This window comes from Akebia trifoliata, chromosome 8 (assembly GCF_017979445.1).
Source record: "Akebia trifoliata isolate Shusen 1 chromosome 8, ASM1797944v1, whole genome shotgun sequence".
Classification (NCBI taxonomy): domain Eukaryota; kingdom Viridiplantae; phylum Streptophyta; class Magnoliopsida; order Ranunculales; family Lardizabalaceae; genus Akebia; species Akebia trifoliata.
In genome coordinates this window covers 1,996,625-2,021,186 of record NC_141382.1, presented here as the reverse complement: position 1 = coordinate 2,021,186, position 24,562 = coordinate 1,996,625, and the positions used below count along the sequence as shown (strand labels likewise).

At 34.2% G+C, this 24,562-nt stretch overlaps 1 protein-coding gene across 3 annotated transcripts in view; it reads right to left on the bottom strand.

The window, feature by feature from the left end:
- LOC147395375 (E3 SUMO-protein ligase SIZ1-like) overlaps positions 1–17,975 on the bottom strand; it is a 28,225-nt gene extending 10,250 nt beyond the window's left edge. For 2 of the 3 annotated variants that reach the window (XM_086451269.1, XM_086451271.1), the window contains exons 1-11: positions 17,760–17,975; positions 17,347–17,494; positions 11,522–11,602; positions 10,768–10,810; positions 7,849–7,927; positions 6,047–6,215; positions 3,537–3,664; positions 2,685–2,753; positions 1,192–1,279; positions 1,019–1,094; positions 77–150 (exon numbers count right to left, since the gene is read on the bottom strand). In XM_086451269.1, the coding sequence (XP_086307395.1) occupies positions 77–150; positions 1,019–1,094; positions 1,192–1,279; positions 2,685–2,753; positions 3,537–3,664; positions 6,047–6,215; positions 7,849–7,927; positions 10,768–10,810; positions 11,522–11,602; positions 17,347–17,370 (831 nt within the window). In that variant the 5' untranslated portion in view covers positions 17,371–17,494; positions 17,760–17,975. The remainder of the gene's footprint in view (positions 1–76; positions 151–1,018; positions 1,095–1,191; positions 1,280–2,684; positions 2,754–3,536; positions 3,665–6,046; positions 6,216–7,848; positions 7,928–10,767; positions 10,811–11,521; positions 11,603–17,346; positions 17,495–17,759) is intronic. The other variant, XM_086451270.1, reaches the window with a different exon arrangement.
- Between the last annotated feature and the right edge of the window lie 6,587 nt (positions 17,976–24,562).

Here is a 24,562-nt window from a genome sequence, read left to right as displayed (position 1 = left end):
CTTCTCTTTAATAATATATCTTATATTCATATTAAAAAAAACTAAGATATTAGTATGGGGGCCGAGGGAGACCTACCGCTGGACCATCATCACGACCATTAGTTCCTAACAACTGCGATCCAGGCCTATTAGTCGTGCGAACTGGCACACCTGTAGAAATATTCAAGGTTAAACAAAACAAAACCATAGAAACATAAATCTAGAACACAAAAGATCAATTCTTTCAAACTTTTAGGAATACCACAACAAGCTCCGTTAATTTTAAGCCAAAACTTCAAAGACTACTAAAGAAAATCTTGAACACATCCACATGGTTTAACTTCATATAGGGATCCAAACCTACATAACCCGGTACAGTGGTTCACTTGACTCAAATTCGGGTTCATGGTTCCGATTCGTCACTCTAAAACAAACCTGGATCATAGAGGGCATTTAGGTCATTTATGTTAGTCTCGGATAAGAAGACCTAGGTCAAGGAGGCATGTCATCAATTTGAAAACACAGGAATCTCTAATATTGACCAAAACCTCTTTTTTTTTTTTTTTTTTTTTGGGGGGGGGGGGGGGGGGGGGGGGGGGTGAAGTATCAAATATTTTGACCAAAACAACGGGTTCTTTGTACGAACCGGTTCGACGCATAGTAGGAACGAATCTGGTAACACAGGTCCAAACCAACATTTAAATTTCCTCTCGAGGCAATGTTTTGGTCACTAAAAAAACTGAGACTATCTTGACTGAATCATTCTGAGACACTTCAATGTATTCGGTGACAATCAATGTTTCTTTCCAATCCCAACTAAAACACTTCGAAATGGAACAAAATTTTAAACATGATCCAAACCAAGCATAAAAGAATCTGAATTATTTGATTATCAAAAAAAAAAAAAATCAGAATTATTTCAGACGTCTGTCAAAATCAAATGGCATATGGTGACTAGTATTTTGGGGGGGGAGCTGACACCTAATAAACGGAAATTTTCACAATTAATTCACTAATATGTAAAAGGGAGTCCACCTACCATTGACCTGCAGATCTGCATATTGAGGCCACTGCATCCTAAAAGGAACCTTATCATTGAGAAGAATGCACCAAGCCTGAATGAAAATGTGCCATTGTACAAGAATTATCAATTCCCTGCGAATTCTTGAATATATAAGAATAACTTCTCAATAAACATCAAATAAAACCAACCTGAACATCGTATTCTGGTTTCTGTAACATATCTCTGTCTGCTCTTGTCAGTTGAAATGTTTTGTCCACATTCTGCACGGGGTTGGTCCTGTAATGCATTGTATCCAAATTTGTCATGTAAAGAACTGAACCTAGCAACTGCATTTTTTTCTGTTTTTTTATGAGCCTATCAACTGCATTTTTAACGCCAAAAAAAAAAATGGATGTCTAACAAGTACACACTAGAAACAAAAATAAGTAATGAACTAATGTTCTAAAGGCCTGATCTTTCATAAGTAATGGATTGATATTGCTTATCAGAAGAAAAAAGAAGTAACTGATTGATGTTCCAAAGAGTAGTCCTCCAGTCCTAATGGACTTTCTAATATTATTTTTATTTTTTTACAAGTATAAATAAAAAAATATTAAGTAATAAAAAAGAAAGGAAGTCAATAAGACCTAACTCAGAAAGGAAAAGAAAAACAACACACAAACACCCAACTTCCCTACATCACAAGCTCTATTTACAAATCAAATCCCACCTAAAAAGAAACATCCTCAAAAAAGTAACCCTTAAATTCATCAAAAACTTTCCACAGAAATAAATGTGCCCCAAACAGAGATGATGACTTCCTATTTTAGAAGCTCCTTCCCAAGAAAGACACAATTGTTCCTCCCCTCCCAAGCATCAAAGAAGATAAAGACTCCACAAAATCCTCTCGACATCAAAAGCCAAAAACTGACCACTGTGAAAGATGGATAGGAACTATCAGGGAAAGATCCAATGATTGTGAAAAAGGGACCTGAAATGAGACCAAATGGAGCAAGGGAGAGGGCAATGATTGTTTCTGTTCTTCCCAACATTCATTTTGGGTCATAGTGGCCTCCTTTCTCCACAAAAGAAAACCTTCAACTTTTAGTAAATCACTTAATAACCATGTGTTATAATAGGCTTAAATGGTAAAATAGTCTTTCACCATTCCTAAACAAGAGAACATGTAGTGCTACCTATTTTTTATCTCTTTTAAAAGAGGGGAAAAATAGTAATAATAGGAAAAAGGGAGAAAAATAGCAGCACTGCAGGTTCACTCTCAAGCATCTTTTTTTTTTTCTTTTAAATCTTTCTATCGATTTAAAAAAATCACTAAATCCAAAAGTTGGATTGCAATAAAAGTTGATCCATTAGAGAGATCAAGCAGAAACTTTTTCTATGACATATATTGTTAATTAATTATATCTAGTGAGAAAACTATAATCGGTTCAAATGTTCAATACATCCTTTTTACAACACCTTCAAAAACCAGATTTATTGCTTCTATGGTGGTGAAGTAAAGAATATTTGAAGTTGTCCACTTAATTACTTCTTTTTTGTATCAACACCCATTTAGAATTTCTTTTACTTGAGATTCAATAAATAATGACGACAATAAATAAAACAGTGCAATTACTTGAGCAGCATGAGCGTGTTCAATTTCATCAGTTGAAAAATAAAAGAAAAAAAGAAGGGACCTCACCCATCTGTGGGAAGATCTGAAGCAGTCAACTTCACAGGAAGTAATGGATTTGCCACCGTCACCCAGAAACTGAATAGGAAAAAAAAGGGTTAAAATATATATGAAACTCTCAATTTCCTAACCAAATAAAACCAATCAACGTAGTAAAAAACACTAAATCTCAACATTTGATATTTACAGGAACATAATCTAAAGCATTATTTAGCAAAAAGAACAAAAACAATACTACTGCAAAAAAAAATGTACTTAAAAAGTTTTTTTTTTCCTACCTTCTAGTATCTAAGCAGAAAGATTCATGTATTAATCATCAATAAACAATAAGATGATTCATTTCACATATAAAATAAAGCTCCAGATACTTCCTAACTAGCAAAGATACCAAAAGAAAAATGTCAAAAAACATGAACAATGACGAAAAATGGGAAATCCTACGAATGAAGAGTAAATGTAGCAATTGACACCTCAGAAGCCATAACCAGTTTGCAGTAACGGGTATTCCATCTAGCTCATAAAAAAAGTACCTAAATGACCTGAATAGTTCTTAATAAATAAATAAACAAATTTCTAACATATGATAAAAGAATAACTGTCTAAAGGAAATATAAATTATTAACAGGAACTTCCATGACATCACGATATAAACCAGTCAAAGGCACTACATAAGTTGACAAACAACTGTAACTACGCAATTAATAATTAAAAAAATGTGCCATGAGGCCAACAGGTAATAGGATGCCTATTAGCAACAAAACTAAACACCTACATAAGGAATTAAAATTTTCCCATGTCATTAATATAGTTTTAAAAAAAAAACACAGTTCAACTACCAACAGAAAAATGAATGGGACATACGGATCTGCCCGACTGAGTCGGCAAATTTCACAATAGAATTGAGGTGGAATTGGTGGAAGACCATCCGGTTTCTCTGGAAGAATAACACAACCAATATGCTGCCACACATAACATCGTGGATCCTCGCACTGCAAATAACAAATAATTACAATAATGAAAAGTAAAAAAAAACATAATGAAGGCAAAAGTAAAAGAGAAGGGGGGGGGGGGGGGGGACTCTTCAAGAGGAAGTACAGGAAACCATAAAACTAACAAAATATTAAAAAGAAAGAAATGAAGACATGTAATGACGGTTGTACATAGCATCATGATGTCAAGGGGAGGTAGATCTGAGAAGCAAGTGATGGCGATAGAGGAGATCAATTGTTTCTCTTAGCCACTTCAACAGAAAGATTATTTAAGAAAAAAGCCCTTTTATGCTACAAGTGAAAAATATAAATTCACATATTTTTATGTGAATTTAAATGCACAGTGAGCTTTGCATCAAATCGGATGAGTTCTGAATTTTGAATTTCCCAAATTCTTTCTTATTTTAGGTATCAGCTATATTAAAAATTATGTTTCCTTTTTTTGAAGCATGCTCTTTGTACAGCCAAATTTGGTTTGGAAGAATTTTATGATGGTACCGAAATAGATATCAGTAGCTGCTGTAATACCGCAGCAGACAGAAATGGATGGTGACATTGTCTTCATAGTATGTTACTATACGTAATACAATATCCTTAAAAGAAAATTTTTAGCTAAAACATTAGAAAAGGTATAATGTAACTTATTATCTTTGTATATCAAAACATGCATTGTTCCATCATCTTACCGAGATGTTGAATGTTTGGAGACTGAAATGTTATACTTCAGGGTGTGGTGTGGAGCTAAGGCCCATTGTAACACAATGCTCCCCAATCAACTCTAGACCGTCCATTCGTTGACCAAAGCTATTCAAATGTTCTATTTTAGAAATCCAACATATTATGACTGGTCAATAAGTCTACAGCGAATCAAAGTTTAGAATAAGCTACTAGAGTAGCCCCTGTATCAAACCTCTCAAGCTCAGAAGAACTTGAGTGCGAGTGATTCCATCCTTTTATTCTCACATTCTAGCCTCAATGACACGAGCAGTATGGGCATGTACCCCACAAACACATATTTTGAAAGGTGATTGTGAAGTAAAACACGTCACGTTGAATTGAGTTTTTACGCTTTTGGGAGATGAAATAATGTCCCTTTGAAAAAAATTGGGACAATTTTTCCATCTTCTAGACGTGTCTTTTTTGCTAGGATGGAACTATAACAAGCTACACTAATTTCATGGGAATGCAGTAACCTGTCACGTGGTTAATCCAATAATCCAGTGGCTGAAACAAGGGCATTCTACCATTTGCAACTAAATACTGAAATCAGCTGGATTATCCGTGAGGTTGAGAAGGAAGATTTGAGATCTTCGGCACATAATGCGCATCCGTCACCTTTCCTGATCTGGAAAAGGAGGACATTCTATGGTATCAGGAGGAATACAATGTATCATCATAAGAAATCATCAATACACTATAAATGTTCAGATGTCAATGTGTTTCTCAAAACTATCCATCCATTCAAAACCCCCGGTCATGCTATCACAACATCTAATTCGTCCATCACACTCAGCTAGGTCACGAAATTCAGCTTTAGAATAAATTCAGCCCTAATGCCTAAACTGATGACATACCTCCACTCTCAATATGTAATGGGTTGATATCCAAAGGAAAAGAGAGTAACTATGTTGTACTTCAGAATAACAATCTGATGTACAAATCCCACGGATGAAACCTAGGATCAACCAATGGCTTTCTTAACTCTTAAGGTACTTCATTATATGCTTTCTTTAAGCCAATAAAAACTATGTCTATATCATTCCTCTTTTCATTGAACTTAATCATCATTTGTTTGTAGAATTTCCTTGATGGTTGACCTCCCTAGCATAAAACTAAATCAAATACCAATATTTTTGCTTCTTTTAAACTGTTTTGGGAAACCACCTAAGGAGTGGTTACTTATTTACAATAAATCAAGTCAGCTCTTATGTTAGTAATAAATTTTTCTCCATCACTTTCTCCGACAATTCCATTGTGTGACTCTTAAATTTGAGGCCCCAATACTTAGTGTGGCTCTATATGGACCATTTACTAAAATGGGCTTTGGTACCTACCATATAATGAGGAACACTAATCCATGGCACCATTGCCAATTGAGGAGTCTCATCTCAAACCAAATACCTCGCATAACAGGATGTACACACAATTAAGTCATATTTACATGATCAAAACAAGGTGCAAAAAAGACAAGCCTAAGAAACATTTTTTTTTTATTTAGTGAAAAATTATATCAAACCTTTTCTTTCATACAAACCTAAGGATAGAATGACCAATATATTCAAAGTAGCAATTGGTTTCCACAATAGGCCAACCTCTATACAGACAATGTCTGTGTGTATATATATATATGTAAGAAAACAAGATTAAGTATACAGCAAATACCCGAATCATCGACTCCGTAGACAAGGAACTTCCACAGGGACAGCGAACCTTCATATCGAATTGAAAAGAATAATCAGTTTCAGGTTCCTCTTTAAGCTTAACATTGTTAATATCTGAGCCACTATGCCCCTTTGATGCCAAATCAGTAGCCCCAGGAACCTGCATTTTTCTGGCAGAATGGAGAGGAAAAATTAGCTAGCTGTTGAGAGCAACAAAAAACAATGAAAAACTATACTCCAACAAGATATAAAACCATCAAGGGTAATAGATTTAAAAGGAAACAAAAAAGGACCAAATCCTCATCAAAAGATCTCCCTAATATCCAAGTATGTTTTATGTCCATACTCTCAATTCATGTGGTTGTGGTAAACTTAATAGAGAAGAAACCAAGGAATATTCTAAGGAATGACATGGATGGGGTCCCCTAAGTACCATATGATGAAACAGGTATGGATTTTTTTTTTAAATTTTTTGATAAGTAAATTCCAGAAATAAAGGAAGCAAGGAGAGCAAATGGGTATAGCTTTGTGCTTCAAAATATAACGGTGGGATTGTAAATAGATGATTAAAATGGTTGAACTTGGCACTTTTGGTCAAATATCTTTAGAGATTTGGCAAGGAAGTTTCTCACAATTCAACGCAAATAATAGTTGACAAGTTCAGGTGTGATTCATTAGGTTAGAATAGTCGGAGAGCTAAGGGGGGTCTTACGACTGTGAAGCCTAGTGGGAATTCAGAGGATGGAAGAGTTAAAGGAAGGCATTGCTTTTAAATTTGGAAATAGTAGGAAGGTTCACTAGGTTTCTCGCAAAAACAACCAACTGATAAAGAATTGTCTTTTGGATAGGTGATGACATTGTCTAGGCTCTTGGCCTAAGAAGAAATCTTAATGAGTGGGAAGTTAAGGATGTTGCTAGTTTGATTGCTATAATTTCTACTAATTCCTTCTCCACAGATCTGGAGGACCAAAGAGAGTGGAAAATAGCATAGATGGAGTATCAAAGTCAAACCCTTGTATACGAAGTTAATTTCAGTGTGAGGAATTTTTTAGGGTCCATCAAACTTCATCTAAAAGTGGTCTTCTTCAAACTTTTGGATTGCTGCTTTAGATAAAATCCCCACTGTTGATAATTGTGTCATCGATAAACACATCACCATTGATTTTCAGTGCAAAATGGTGAGTGTGAATCACGTCTCATTCATCAACAAGGAAAAATATTTGGTCCCATTTCTTCTCCCTTTTCAATATCTATTGGACTCTTCTGCTCTCAGTTCAGGCCCTCTTTAGTAACTGGTTAAGTTTCTTTTAATACTTAATGTATGATTCTCCGGATATTGTTGTCGATTGCATGAGGAGTTTAGGGGACCCTCTGTCAAGGAATTTTGTGTTTAGATGGGACTTGATGTTAGAAAAGCATTATTAGCTTTTTGTCGTTTAGGGTGGGTGTCCTTGTAATTTGATTTTGTCAATGGGTCACCTTGACCTACAGATTTAATTTTGTTTTGTATTCTTCCTTGTCTTATGAATCTGTTATTCTCATTAAAAATAAACAAATAAAGAATTAAGGCCAATTTAATAAGCATTCCCATCCTTCCAAGAGCTAACTTTCCATATATAAAAAAACAGAAAGAACACCAATGCCAAAATATTGAGTATGTGGTGGTTGTGATGCTTTGCAGTTGGAAAAAGGACACATTTAACAGACCAATAAATCATGTCCAAAATGAACAAAAGACAACATTATTCAGACCTTCCTATCTTGTTATACAGTAGTTATTTGAGATATGAATATACAAGCCACCTGTAAATGTCATCAATTATTTTTTCTATCCCTTCCTTCCCAATAGGAGTTTTCTTTGCCCAACTATGCGTCTTTGATACTGCAAAAAAAGGTTAAGACACATGTAACATGCATTATTTTTTACGTCCAACTGATCCATAGTTTAAAATTCCACACAAGGACAGAAACAACATCCAATGTGTATATTTGTTCTATTTAGGAAAATAATGTAAAAAACACTATTAACTTGATCACCATGTTCATGTAGACATGAATCTCAAATTCTTAAATCATACATGTTAATTAGCAATTAAAGAAACAAGTAGTCACGTACAAACAAGGGTAAGGTCAGTGTTAAAACACGCAGAGACAATAAATAACAGAGAAATAAATCGGATATACTGGGCAAGTGAATAGCACAAGAAGAAAACATGTCCAGCAGTAGTTCTACACTTCTGCTAATATTAAAATGGCATGCCATTGCAGAGAGAAGAGGTTCTAGAAGTTGATATACACAAGTACAATACATGTATAAAATTGGAAAATACCATTACAACTATCATTAAGACAAAAGAGGAGCAGCAAATATATCATAATTCATAATCATCATTATCATATGTAGACGTTGTCCCAATTATTTCAGTTTTGCCACATGAATCATGTTCCACATCCGTTCTATCCAGGGATGTATATATATATATATATATATATATATGTTATAATGCATGCTTCTCAAATCCATTCTCACTCCCATTCCACATTAAGCCTTCAACCTGCACCAATTAGCTCCTTTTAGCTGTCAATGACCATTATAGCACATGATCATGACAACCAACTCTCCCCTCCTTAGAACCACTCTAAGAATCATGGAACACACTCACTCCCGGTTATGTTTTTCCGATTCTTGCTAAGTATCCATTCTAACATCATCATCTCGACTTGCCCATTCTATGTACATGTCTCACTGTTCCCAACTTTTTGCTCACATATTCAGCCTTCTTGTCATATTATTAAATTTCATCGAGTGATAATTTTTTTGCATAGGTCATATAATACACTAGAAGCACATCTCTAATTTTGGTTAGCCACCTCTAATTTTATAAGAGACATTATCCTCAATCTCTACCTCTTGACATATAATAGACATGATTGCTTTGGGATCTTTTGCCATCAATATTAAACACATCATCCCTATATACTGTCTATTTTTTAATTATTTTACAACCCCACAACTCCAAAACATCCCTCATCATTCTCGCTTTGCATTTATCTCCTCGCCAATCTCATCAACCTAAGACTTTATCTTTTGCTGACATAAAAACAAGATACATTGCCTTAATTCTTTTTTTTTTTTTTTGGATAAATATAAATTTTATAAATGAAGAAAAAGAGTAAAGGAGGCTGAGATAGCCCCCAAACAGCAAAACACCAGCAGCAACAAAGAAAGAAATAAACAACGGAAAAAAACACGACCGGCGGAAAGCTAGGAGTCACAAATGATTCCCCAATTAAATATAAAATCTTGAAAGCACACTCCCTCAAAGTCCTTACTCATCTTCGACCAAAGGAAAAGAAGCCCCAAAATCTCTAAGATCACTTGTTGAGATGAGCTCTCCTTACTGTGGAATATCTTGTTATTGCGTTCTCTCCAAAGACCCCAAGCAATAGCGAAAGGAAGGATAGCTCAGAGATGCCTCTTTCTAGCAAAGAAGATATTGAAACTCCAACCCTTTAAAAGGTCAAAAAACAATAAAGAAACAACCCATTCTACCTGGAACCGAGATAAGAACATCCAAATAACACGAGAAAAAGAAAAGTGAAAAAGAATGTGATTGACAGACTCTCCATCCCTAGAGCAAAGATAGCAAAAAGTTGGGATAATCCACCCCCGACGAATCAAATTATCCAAAATAAGGATTCTACCCAAAGATGCAAGCCATATAAAGAAAGATACCTTAGAAGGAACAAGGGCGGACCAAATGCAAAAGGAGAGAAGGATACCTCTCCCGCAGGAAGCAAGCAATAATAGAAGAACTTGACAGAGAACTTCTTATCTTTAGCCTTAAACCATTCCCTTCTATCCTGCTCATTCTCTCTGAATTGGATTTGATTAAGGAGATCTAAAAGAGATGTAACCTCCATCAATTCCCAATCATTGCCTTAATTCTTGAGTATGAACAGTTATTTTGGTATAATAAAACTCAAAAATATAGGAAAGCATTCCGAAAATAACAGAAGGAATTAAACCACAGAGAAACTGTTAACACTGCTGCATGAATAACAGACTCGCAATTGTTAACAGGGTCCTTCAACTTAACATCAAAGAACTCTTTCAAAATGTTTAACAACTCAACTAAGAGTGGATGAATGGCAATGCAAACCTCCATACTTGGACAACTACAATCTTAAAAGTCCTATAATGTTCCCTCCAAAGTCTCCAACAAAAAGCATTCAGTAGCATCCTCGAATGAACGTTTTATTCTTCCATAACCACTGGTAAAATATCCGCGTTCCAAGATAATCATTTGTTAGAAATCCTCTCCAAGGATTGTTCTCAAATCAGTCGAACTATTCAGCAAGTCTCAGATTTCTCAGTCAAACTATACAAAAGCGTCAGATTCTACTTCACTGATAAAAATAGATATGACAAAAAGGAAAGGGGGAAAAGAAAGAAAATGTCATCCCAAGGCTGTCAGCTGAAAATTAAGGCACTAGAACAAGTCCTCATTGGGAATAATTCATACATGTAATCTAGATCCTCTAAACAAGTAATTGACAGCGATGAAAAGTAATATATTCAACATTAGCAGCTTTCAGTGTGGAAGTGATGATAAACTTAACAGAGATAAATAGCACATATGAAGTTATAACCAATGAACTCAGTCAGGAAACAAAAATTCATCGATTCAAGTTGAAAGGAATAATGGTTATATTAGTTACCTTGCTCATCAGGAAGCACTGATAAAATTCTTGCAACAAGATCCTGCACAGTTTGGAAGACAACCATGTAATATCCAAATACTGCATAAAGAGAAATCTTTTATGGAGACAGAAAAATCTGCTCCAGCTAGTAAATTTTCAGAGTCCACATTTAAACAGGAGAAACTAGGCAAAGAGATGGTGCAGAAAACCCTACATCAGGACCAACACTCTCTAGTTGTTACCTTAAACACGAAATAAAGATTGAAAGCATCCGTAGATAATTCAAACAACAAAGTAAAGTAGAAGTTAAAGACGTCAACAAGAATTGAACAGGAGAATATATCTATCAATTGATAATATATATACAACAATGGAAGAAGCACAGTGAACAAAGGAGCCTAAAGGGCATCTTTACGTTAGGGGAGAGATTTCCTTAGTTCCTCTGAACCACCACTGGCCAGAACCTGGCTGCCAGGATGATATTTTGAAGTTACAAGGGATAGTAATCAAGTCGAATGACTCTTTCAGAAAATCTTAGTCCCCCACCACCATTGGCCAAAAGCTGGCTGCCAGGATGGTATTTGGAAGTTACGGGAGACAATGATAAACTCAATGGATATTATTCTTTCATATAGTCGTGCAAGTGAAACAAACCCTGACCACATCGGCAGCAAAGATGAATGAGATGGAAAGCATAACTATAATCCTAAAAAGAAATGCCACTGGACTCAAATAAGGGTAGAGCAACACAACAGAATTTTTGACTGCATACCTGCTTTTTTCCTTGCTTCGCAAGCCCAAGCTGAGCAAGGACATCCTTAAGCTCTTTTATCCGGAAGTAAGCCAACTTATCCTGCACAGAAAATGCAAGTAGTCTTGGTACAAGAAAACTCATCAACAAGCTTAGGAGTGTTTGGGCCAAGTACAAGCAACAACAGCAACCATTCTCAGAATGATGTGAAGCAGTATATGATGTAGCTCAAAACATTTTCCTACCTCATAAACAATTTATTTGTAACCGTGTGTATTAAGATGTTAAAGCACTCTATTTTGAACTTCAAAATATAATTGGCTTGGCTCGATTACTTTCTTGGTTCAGTTTATGGACACATTACATTAATTGATCCTCCATCCATTTTAAGATCATGAATTACCATATTTGATTGCATTTATCCACTCATATATATATTTTAAGGCCAAGTATCATATTTGACTGTCCATAAAAACAATTATTATCGAATTTTCATGAAATTTAAGTGATGATCAAAAAACAAATAGAAATGGAACTTATTACTAAAAATACAACTGTTTACTTTATAGGTTATATAATATGTACTAGAGTTTGCTCATGCCTTCGACAAGGGCATCTTCTTTGGGGTTAGGGGGTGAAAGAGGAAAAACAATAAATTTGGAAGGGTTTATTGGAAAAGGGGAAAAGAGAGAAGACAAAGGAGGAGGGACAACCGTCCACGAGATACGTTGTTTATGGGGGTATAAATCTTGAGACAAAAGAGTGGCATCACCGTCCTGTTTCATTATATAGATGTGACAACATTGGAAAATATTTTTAAAGTAGGTTCTGCATATCTAATTTGCGAAAATTAATCAATAGACAAGGTATTAGGAACCAAGGTTTAAAATCTCGTATCATTTTGTTGTTTCGACTTTTCAAAAAACAAAATGGAACCAAAACATCCATGATGTAAGGAACCATTCACTTTACATCATTAAATTTTGGTTTTTATTCATAAATAAATATACATAACTGTTTCTTAAAATGTTAAAAAAATCACATTTTTTCACATCAATACACGTTAGAAATGTTTCAAAACAATTTAAACACACAAGCACTTCAAAACACTAAATTTGATGCATATATAATGTTGTCAAAGTTTTTTATTTAATCAAATTTACCTTAGATGCAAATTTTGTTTAGGATGAAACATTGCATTTGATATGCTTCGCCAAACATTCTGAAGGCAGGGGCGGAGTCAGGATTTTACCCACGTGGAGGCAACTAAGAGAGGAAATTTTTGTGTGGGGGCAACTAAGAGTGTAAAAAAAAAATTGTGGGTACAATAGTGGAGGATTTCTTAATCCACCGCTGTTATCTATCGCAAATCACAATAGCTCAGTTATCCTTAGTATATTTAAAAGTTCTTGTGGGGGCAAGTGACCCCACTGTAAATCCCCATCTGAAGCATTCTGAAACATTATGAACATTTGTATTTCAGAATGATTTTTTCTGACGTACCAATATGTTTCGCGAAGCATTCCAAAACATTTAAATTCCACAATGTTTCAATCCGGCATATAAAAAGATCGGAATGTTTCACTGAAATGAAACTATTTAGACCATGTCTGTAATTATTAATACTCGACTGAATTTGTTTCACTAAAATTACTCATATAATTGAATCTCCATATGTTGGTATGCATGTTTAATTTCTTGTTTTGAAAAAATTAATGGTGCGATATAAAAGGAAAGTATGATGTCTAGCTGCCTTAGCATGTGTTTCTCAAAAGAACATGCTAGACAGACTGATCTGGCACACACTTGTATAGTTAATAAGCTCAACTACATAGGCATTCAACACATTGGCATATTATTTTGAGACCTTAAATCCAATTGGAGAACTTGGATTTCAACAGTATTTGGAGGTTACATTTTTGTGGACCTATGATTTTTTGTGATTTTGTTCATTAATGTCATTTAATACGAGACTTGATACACAATATAGGACTTCATGATTTGAAAATGTAGTTTTAACAAGAGTTCGAGGTTAACGGGGTAGAAGAGGAAAGGTAATAATGTTGGAAGGGTATTCTTGAAAAATGGAGGGTAGAAGAGGAAAGGAAATAAAATTAGAGGGTTATTCTTGGAAAGGGGGAGAAGAGAAAAGGCACTAAAGTGGAGACTTGTTCTCGAGATTCTTGACGAGATTAAATTCCAAACACTCTTTGTGGGGGATAAACATTGGGAGGACAACCATCTTGTTTTATTATATAGACTAGTAGGTGGCATGTGCAAACACACATGTATTACAGAAATTATGACTTATGGATGATTAAATATTTTATAATTATTTTAAAAAATTGTTTCAAATAGATAATTTAATCACATGTCATACTTTATCATTTAATATATTTTAAAGTTTTTTTTTGTAATTTAAAATATTAAGTAAGTGATTTTGAATAATAAAAGGAAATTTTTGTAATTTTAAAACTAACTAATCACATTCATGGGATTCTAATTTTATAATTAAAAGAGCTTTTTTGTAATTTTAAATATTAATTAAGAGAATGTTGAAGATCATAATTAAAGGATATCTTTTGTCATTTTAAAAAACTAACAAAAGTGATTTCCTAAAAATAGGGATCTAGGGTTTCTAATTTTATTGGTTTTGAAGAAAATGACCTTGATAATAATAAGGTTAAAAGTAAATATAAGGACATTTTAGGTCTTCAACAATTTTGGTGTCGAACCAATTTGCTCAACCCTCTCTCATTATGATAGTAAAGACAAGTGATTTAATTATAATGTCTTCGTGTTATGATTTTTAAGTTTCCCAATAGTGTGTTATTTTTCTCAAAAGATATGTTGATGGTGACTTTTTTAGAATTATATTCATAGCATGTATAATCATGTGTGATAACATGTTATCATGCATATATATTCAATAGCGTGTGTTTTTTGCTAAAAACATATATGGTAAACTAAGAATAATGTCTAGTGTATGAAGTGTGTATATATATATATATATATATATTAGAGTTCACCCAAGCCTACGACACAGGGGTCCTCTTTAAGGTTAAGGAAGGTAAAAACGGAAAAATAATAAAGTTGGAGGGGTATTATTTAAAAAATTGAGATTAAGGGGGTAAAAGAAGAAAAATAATAAAGCAGGAGAGTTATTATTGAGAAAAGAGGATGAGGAAAGACAATAAAGTGAGTTAAAAGGGTAAAAAAGGAAAGATAGTAAAGTTAGAGGGTATTATTGAAAATGGGGTAAAAGAGAAAAAAATAGTAAAATTGGAGGGATATTATTGAAAAAATGGGAAGGGGAGAGGAAGGAGAATAAAGTTGAAGGGGTGAAAAGGGAAGGCAATAAAGTGAGTAAGGCGAACCCCACAAAACTGCAGCTGGATGGGACGTTTACCCCCCCTCCCAAAAAAAAAAATTGTGGCAAAGTGGATCCTACAGTTGTACTTTGTTATAAATATACATACATGTGTGCGTATGTCCTTTTTTATAATTTTTTACATTTTATAATTTTTCCTATTTTTTCCTCATTTTCTCATTTGTCGTTTTAAACTCATACCCCAACTTGATGACTGTGCTCAAATCTCCAATGTCATCAATCATTATATTTTCTTTGGCATGCCCCTACTTCAAAACTAATGACAACAAAAATGAAATGAAATGAAATGAAAAAGGAACCTTCACAAAGTTCATTGTGAGATTAGAGTTGGGGATCTTGTGAAATTTGGAATTCATAAGAATTTTCAATGATTGGGAGATTGGATCCATCTCGGCTCTACTAACTGCCTTTCTCATATTTGCATTCACCCATCAAAGGATGAATGGTGGAGATGGAAGGTTAGTAGAAAAGGAGTGTTTTTAGTTGGATCATTGTATTAGTCCTTAGCAATTAGCTGCCGTAAATATCTATTTGATGTGCAAGGAAGATGAAAACCACCTAATCATCCACTACAAGATTTTTCACGATATATTGTCTTATTTCTGGTCTATTTCCTATATTATTGGGAGCTCGCCTAGTTCGTTGCATTCAATATTTGAAAGTTGGAAATCTCTTGGAGCATCCTTCAAAGCCTCAAAACAAATTCTATGAAGCATAGTACCTTTCACAGTTTCTTGGGGGATACCAAATGAAGGGGATGAGTGTGCCTTCGACAATAGTGAGCATTTTTTTCAGAAGATCCTAACTTCAACTATAGAACTGATAGTTTTTTGTTACAAGATCTTCATAGAATTTAGAGGGGTATTTCTTCAGGATTTCTTGGGTGTGGGCGGGTTTGTACCATCAGATATCGGGGGTACGTTGTGGTTGGGGTTGTGAACGTGTATGGGTCATGCCTTCTTGCCCTTGAATAGAAACTCAAGAATTATAATACTAGTTGAACCGGAGAGATTTTTTTGCAAACGGTTTTTCTGTTTTGCCAGGAGTTTTCATCAGTTCAAAACCATAAGGACAAGGATTTATTATCAATGAACTTACAAAAAATAAATGGTAGAAACAAAACTAAAGAAGCAACAGCCAATAAAGTGGTGAGTGTTATCAATAAATAAATTGTTATATACTCGCCTATCAACAAAAAAAAAAAGTTTGGCAATAAATAAATTCTCCCATAATAAGAAACTCCTATTCAAGTCAATTGTTTGATTCATAAACGGCATCAAGTTCATCCTACAACTACCAAGTAATTTTCCATGAGAGCACTGCACATGCATTGTCAGTCCAAGCCCGGATGAAAGAGAGTTGCATCAGATTGACAGCAAGAGTAAAATGATGTCAAAACTTTAATACAGTTACATATATATATAGACATCAATAAAATTAATTAATATTCCAAAATTACATCTAGCATCCGTATAGCCATTAATCAGGGGGATTAAATTAAGTGTCCTTATTCATCTCTTTGCCTTTAGGACAAATGGTAGTTATAAGCTATTCCAAATTATTATTACCGTTGCCTAGTTGTGGCCCTATATAAGTCATAACTCAAGGTTGAAACATCTATATAGAGGATTCACTCCATCCAATAATAACACAAACCCTATTGTAGCTTTAAATCCTTCTATCTGTAAAAGCAAACCCATTTATGAGATAATGTAAATAAGTGAATGGTTTAGTATCCTGGCATCATTGAATTCCAATGAAGCACCACGCAAACATGCCAAGCGATACGAAGGTACCAACTCAGTAGGTTGGTAAAGTCTATAAGTGGTAATATCACAAACCTGGGTTCAACACCCGACTCCATCCACTTGGCTATTAAAAAAGAATGCCAAGTGGACACTCTTCCAAAATCCAGACCACCGACCCCGTGAACATTTGCCAACCCCCATATGTAAACAATCTGTGATCCAAATGGTTAGTGATTTCTAGCTATTCAATTTAACAATATTTTCACCATGGGCATCATGAGAAGGCCCGTATGTGAGTGTTTCTATCGCTGTAAATCACCAATCAGGCTGGCATTTCATCTGTCATTCATGGGTTCGATGGCCCCGAAAGAGCCTATCACTTAGATTTTTTCTTCTTTTACAGGGGTGACGGGGGGTATTCAATGACATCAACACTGTGATATCAGTTTCCAATAAACATACGTTGTGACTCACGTCACAATATTTTGAATGAAATTTTAGCAAGAAATTACATAACAACTAAATGAAACTATGATTTCATCTAAATCTGCATTAAAACAAAACAAATACATCAACATCACTAAATATCAAAAATAAAAATAAAACTGAATATATCAACATCGCAGATTTATATCAGAAGTTCGTGAAAAGTCAAATTCCCAACAAAAAAAATAATAATAATAAACCCACGAAAATTGTAAAATTACCTTGCAACTAGATACCGAATCCATCTTCCCAAGTATCCAACCACTTGAATTCTCCCCAACACAGAACGCTGGATCAACAGTGGCTCCGATTATTCGATAATCTAAATACAGAGCGATCAACCATCAAACTCCACAGAACAATCTCTTCCTGCCAAACACACCGATCGATCGAATCTCAATTATATCAAATGAACCAACAATTAATCAAACAAAATATCGGATAATCCAAATTCCAACCAAAAATAAAAAATAAAACATAAATCAGCAATAAAAACATCAAATGAAGACGCTTTACTGAGTCAGAAATTCCAAAATACATCAACTTGGAAATCTCAGAACCAGTAGAATCCAATAAAAGAACCGAAAATCTGAGATATTCAAGTATAAACGAGAAGAATATCAAAACTACATACCAAACAGCAACAACAGGAGGGGACCGGTTGAGAAAATTTAACATAAAATCAAGACAAAAAACATTTTGCTAATCGAAATCGATCAAACTATGAGGGTTTCGAATTTCGACTGCTTCGTCCCTCACGCCGACTTCGTTTTGATCGAGAGACGTAACAGAGAGGAAGAAAGCAGAATCTCACATTCATCCAAGACTATCATGTACGGACGTATCGTGAAAAATTCAATTCGGTTTAATCATTGTTTACGTCCGGGGCATCTTTCAGTAAATACGGCCACTTGTTAAATTCCTTCTTTTTTTCTCTTACAGCTTGCTTTGTTACGCTTTACGTGTCAAAATTCAAGTACAAAAATTAGCCGAGGACATACCCCTTGACTTATATTTTGTTTAAGGGACTAATGTAAAACGACCTAAATACCCTTTTCTTTAATCTTGTGTAAACCCACTTATTTTTTTCCCATAAAAATATTCATCTTCAATGAATTAGAAAAAATTCCTGATTTTTTATCTAAAACTCATCCTTGCCCTTCTTCAGAAATAATATCTTGTTATTAAGGTTTGAATTTTGAAGGACATGAAATCTTAAGGTTGAAGACCAAGACCAAGATATAAATTGTCCTTTGAATTATTAACATATGAGGCAAACTATTTTTAACATGTAAAATCTTGTCTTCAATATCTTGCAAAAATTATTGATTGTTTACCAAAAATTCATCGATCATCAACTCCTTGAATCTTATATTGTTCTTAAGATTTTAAGGTTGAAGGAGATAGAATCTTAAGCTCGAAGAATTTAATGAAAATATTTACCCTAAGATAACTAGTTTTGGAAATTTGAAAAATTTTATTTAACAATCGAAGATGTCATCGATGTCAATGTCTCAAAAGACGATTGATACAGCACAGCTACTTGAACGGTGAAGAAGCAGCTACCATACAATGTTTCAATGCAATACTTACCCGCCTGTAGCCGCCGCTATTGACTAATAGCAACCAAGCCGGCCGATAGAAGGGGGTGCTCTCGGATCTTGATCTTCTAAGAAAGACAGGGCCTCCAACTTGAGTCATGTGGCATGTCGGACAAAAGACAGACCGTGGGCTCAGCTCACCTCAGGGGTAGGTTCTAATCCGTCCGTATATAACCCGGGAACTCGCTGTTGAAGTTCCGGCAACTTGTTCACTTCGTTCGATTAGATGATATGTTGCACCAGCCCTCAGAAAGAACTCTCGCCAAATCACGAGCCTTCCTATTATTGCGTATATGGTTTTCGATTGAGAACAGATGGGTTAAAGGGGGCATGTTCTCAATTTGAGAACACAAAGGGTTAGATCTAAAATTGATAAAAATATTGCCAGGTCATGTCTAAATCACCATTTATTTATTTTTTATTAATAACAAGGGTGATTTAGATATACCCAAATAATTGGGTGAATATTTTGAGATATCCCTATATATTTAAGTTGGTGACATGCGCATTTATCAAAGAGTTAAGTGACAAGCATGCCCATTTATCGAAGAGCGAAGCAATATCTTTTGCATTGTGTTGTATGGAAGTACCTACCTTTTGCTTTCTCTAAGATCTAAAATAAATGTGGTTTTGCTTGGGTTGTTTAACTTGACGAACCTATCTTTTCTATTAAACTAACCATCTGAACACGAGATTATGGAACCTGTAAAGAAACGATAACAATAAATGACAATTCATTATATTGCGATGAATAAATTACGGAGTACGACATCTCATCTAGGCCGTCGATTTGATAGACCAATAAAAAATTATTTAAATGCCCCCGTGTTCAATCCCTGGCCAAAAACTTAAGATCTCCGAAAAAGTGATTATCTTGAACCGTGAGTGAGCAATTTTACCTTCATCTTCAACCTTAATATTATCTACTTAAAGTGTTGAGAACAAGATAGGTTTTTGGGTGAATGCAGGTGACAAAGGAAATTTGAGTAGAATGTCAAGGGTTTTTTCAAAAGAGTTGGGTAGTCTAGCGTTTTAATGTGTTAAAATACATTATTTCACTAAAAATGTCCTCTCAATGATAAAAACGTTGGATTGTCCAACGTTTTAATAGCTTATCTTAACACCCCAACAATTTAACATCCATTTAAAACGTTGGATAGTCCAGTGAGTTACTAATACGCTGGATTATTCAATGATTTAATTCGTTTTTAATAATAAAAAATTTGTAAATATTAAAATATTTAACCCTCTTCTAGTAATTTACCCAAAAAAAAAAATAACAAATATTAGGGGCACGTGTATATAAAATAGAGGAGAAATTTGGACATGGCCCTCTGTGTTTTGGCAAATGCTGCGAATTTAAACCGATACAAGTCTTCGGACAATGGTCTTCAAACAGAGACTATTTAAATGTCTGAAATACACTCATCATGCAATTCAACATTTTACTAAAACCATTGTTACCCCTATAAAAAACACCTTCTAACCTTGGGTTTTGGCTCAAGACCACCACCCATTATGCTTACTATCCAAATAATTATTTAGTTTTACTCTATTATTATCCTAAACGGAAAAAAATAACCCTAATTGTCTTTGTCAAATCAACCAACGATTGAAAAAATAAACTTTTGGAGGGAAAAATAAGAGGAAATTTTAGTACTTCTTAATGATTTGAAATTTGAAAATTTTATTTTGTATATATTAAAGAAGTTGAAGATGATTGTTCTTTATCTAATCAATGAAATTCACCGTTAATTATAAGATTTTGTTAACATGTGCATTATATTCACCTTAGAGATTTTTGGTAAGAAATTTATTTTCTTACCAAAAATTTCCTAAGAGCATGTATGAAAATTTGTCGCAAGAAAATAAATTTTCAAGGTGTATTTAATGCACCTTAACGTGCGCCCTTAGAGCATTTTTGGTAAAACAATAAATTTTTAAGGTGTATTTAATGCACCTTAACATGCGCCCTTACGGCATACATTACCAAAATGCTTATTTCTATTAGTTTCTCTTGGATTATAATATATTCAAAGACGAATCATTGGTGTGAAAAAGAAAATTACCATGGAGACCTCAATGCTGCATTTTTTTTATAAAAACTCCCTTGGAGATTTGACAATTCCAAGAGAACTTGCTTTATCAAGATTGTTACCCAACAAGCCTTGGAGTGGATCATACATCATTTTAAAACGTTAAATACATTTTTTTTCTTTCTTTTGCTTGGCAAACGAGGGTTTAGTGATTAACGAAGGTGAAGGTGGTGGGCGGGTTCAACTCTCCTCAGTCCATACCAACTTAGCTAAGTGGCTCTCATAAAATAGTAAAGAGTTAGGATCCAAAATGGTGTCTCGTTGTTATATCATAGGAACAATGTTTACGTGGTGTGTTTTGGTAGGAATTTTAGTCACATTGGGCTCCTAAATGATCCATTCTTTTTTTCATATGGCACACAATACAATGTGTTAGTTCTCCAATGAACATGTGTTGTGCAGGCACCTTGTTTTCCTATATGAATAAGACACCGTTCTAGACCGTGACCAATAATAAATACTTATAATATCCTAAATCAAACGCTTATTTTCTTTCTATATTCTCTTCTAAAAATCATAAATCAAACCTAAAAGTATTTTCTAAATCCGAGTTTTTATCAAGAAATCTTTAAGGTGGCGGCATTGTATTGCTAATGCGGCCATGTGCTCCAATGATGATTTTGGAAGAGATAATCGATGTTGAGAGGAGAAATGATATAATAAGTATTTTATTAAAAAAATGAGAATATTTATAGATATTTAATATTTTTTAAAATTGAATCCCACCCTAAGATTTGTTTCCAGCAAACTCGATAAAGTAAAGTTCTCTTGGAGTTGCCAAAACTCTAAAGGAATTATTTGTAATAATAATAAATAAATAAATAATAGTGGGGTCTGCACGGTAAATCCCTTAAAAATAAAAGGCATCTTAAATATTTAACAAAATGTTGAGGTGTGTGATTAAACCACCCAAAAGTTAATACTTAACCGAATCTATTATATGATTTTTACAGTGTTGGTTTAACTTAGCATCTAAAGAGACACAAACTATAACAACTTTGATATTTTGATGAGAAAATTACTTAATGGACCCCGTAGGAGGGGTTTCTTTCTAAATGATCATTGACATATAAAAATAGTCCCTCGACCCATCTCTCCCTAGCCCCTATAATATCTTGGAATACTTGAACTACCCCTGTTCTCAACTCCTTCGCATACCTGGGTTTTTAAATGGCAATTGATATCATTTTTGATGAATTTTTTTTTATGTTGAATGACGAATTGGAGAATGATATAGTTATAATTTTCAAGATTTAGAAGTATTTTTTTTTTTAATCTAAAATGCCCTAAATTATCTTTGTCAAATCAACCAATGATCGAAAAAATAAACTTTTGGAGGGAAAATTAGGAGGTAATTTTAGTGCATCTCAATGATTTGAAATTTGAAAATTTTATTTTATACATATTAAAGAAGTTGAAGATGATTTTTCTTTATTTGATTAATAAATTGTATTGTTAATTATAGGATTTTGTTAACATGTGCATTGAACTACACCTTAGAAATTTTTGTAAGAAAATTATTTTCTTATCAAAAATTTCCTAAGGGCGTGTGTGAAATTTTTTGGCAAGAAAATAAATTTTCAAGGTATATTTAATGCACCTTAACGTGCACACTTAGAGTATTTTTGGTAAAACAATAAATTTTTAAGTGTATTTAATTCTCCTTAACAAGCGCCCTTACGGCATACATTACCAAAATGCTTATTTCTATTAGTTTCTCTTGGATTATTATATATGCAAAAGTGGACCATTGGTGTGCAAAATAAATTACCACGGAGACCTCAATGCTGCATTTTTATTATAAAAACTCCCTTGGAGATTTGACAACTCCAAGGGAGCCTTGCTTTATCAAGTTTGTTACCTAATAAGCCTTGGAGTGGGTCACACATCATTTTAAAACATTAAATACGTTTTTTTTTTTTTTCTTTTGGGCAAACGAGGGTTTAGTGATTAACGAAGGTGAAGGTGGTGGGCGGGTTCAACTCTCCTCAAATCTTTACCAACTTAGCTAAGTGGCACTATCATAAAATAGTAAAGAGTTAGGATCCAAAACGGTGTCCCGTTGCTATATCATAGGAACGATGTCTACGTGGTGTGTTTTGGTAAGAATTTTAGTCACATTGGGCTCCTGAACAATCCATTTTTTTTTTCATATGGCACGTGCAACACAATCTATTACTTATCTAATAAACATGTACCATGCAAGCACCTTGTTTTCCTATAGGAACGGGACACTGTTCTAGATCGTGACTCAATAGTAAATACCTATTGTGCGGTCAGAATCTGGTTGACAGCTCTAATGAACCCTGCCACACTGATCCGAAGTCGCTTCAGCACCTCCCTCCTTTCGGAGGAGTGGTACCTGTCAAAATCACCCCGACGCTCAAGTTAAAGAAAACAAATGAATCGTCTAAGAGAAACTGGTTAGACTCTTAATCCTCTCCCCCCCCCCCCCCCTCAAAAAAAAAAATCCTTTCAATAACATTTACTGTGCTTTTTAACGCTTATTGCCGCCTATCAGGGTTCCCACTTTTTAGACAGTAATCATGGGATATACACTGACTCTACGAAGTTGCTCACCTAACGAAGATCTTTTGGGTTGATCATACTAAACTGCAGAGATCTCTCCAAGATCTCTAGAATGACGTGCGCGTATCAGTCTTACAATTATACTATGACCTGACCTGCCCTATTTGACTGTCCTAGTCTCACTTATCGCTATGTTGCCCTTTCAACCAGGTTAGGGGTGTCTCTGCTTTGACCTGCCTTATTAGAAGAGTAACACCCATATGCTGACCTGTGCCTAGTACCACTTAACCTGTTTGGACACGTGTACAGCTTAGATTATTGCGCACTTATTTTCCTTTACACCTAAATATCATAAATCAAATGCTTATTGTATTTCTCTATCCTCTCCTAAAAATCATAAATCAAACCTAAAAGTATTTTCTAAATTTGAGTTTTATCAAGAAATTTATAAGGTCGTGGGATTGTATCGCCAATGTGGCCATATGCTCCTAATGATGATTTTGGAAGAGATAATTGATGTTGAGAAGAGAAATGATATAATAGGTATTTTATTTTAAGAACGAGAATATTTATATATATTTAATATTTTTAAAGAATGTGAATCCCACCCTAAGATTTGTTGCCTACAAACTTGAGAAAGTAAGGTTCCTTTGGAGTTACCAAAACTCTAAGAGAGTTATTTGTAATATATAAAAAAAAAAAAAAAAATGGGGTCTGCACAGTAAATCCCTTAAAAACAAAAGGCATTTAAATATTTAACACAACGTTGAGGTGTGAGATTAAACCACCCAAAAGTTAATACTTAACATGATCTAATATATAATTTTTACAAGATACTAGCTAAAACAACTTTAGTATTTTGATGAGAGAATTACTTAATAAACTCTGAAGGAGAAATATTAGAATTTTATGAAAGAATCATGTAGCCAGGGGATTAGAAAGGGAAACAAATCACTTGCATTGCATTAGAAAAAAGTTCTTATGATGACTATCAATTTGACAATTATGATAGTTAATTTCAATTGTTGAGCCTGAGAATAAAATTATTGATCTCGACAATGGTTATTATCGAGCTCGATGCTGTTACAATTTTACGATTGTTAAAATTGGCAAATAAATATCAATCTATGACTAAAAATCATTGTTTTGAATAATAGAACTTGAAAATAAAACACTAAAAATTAACTCAACCAGATGCATGAGTGTCGATC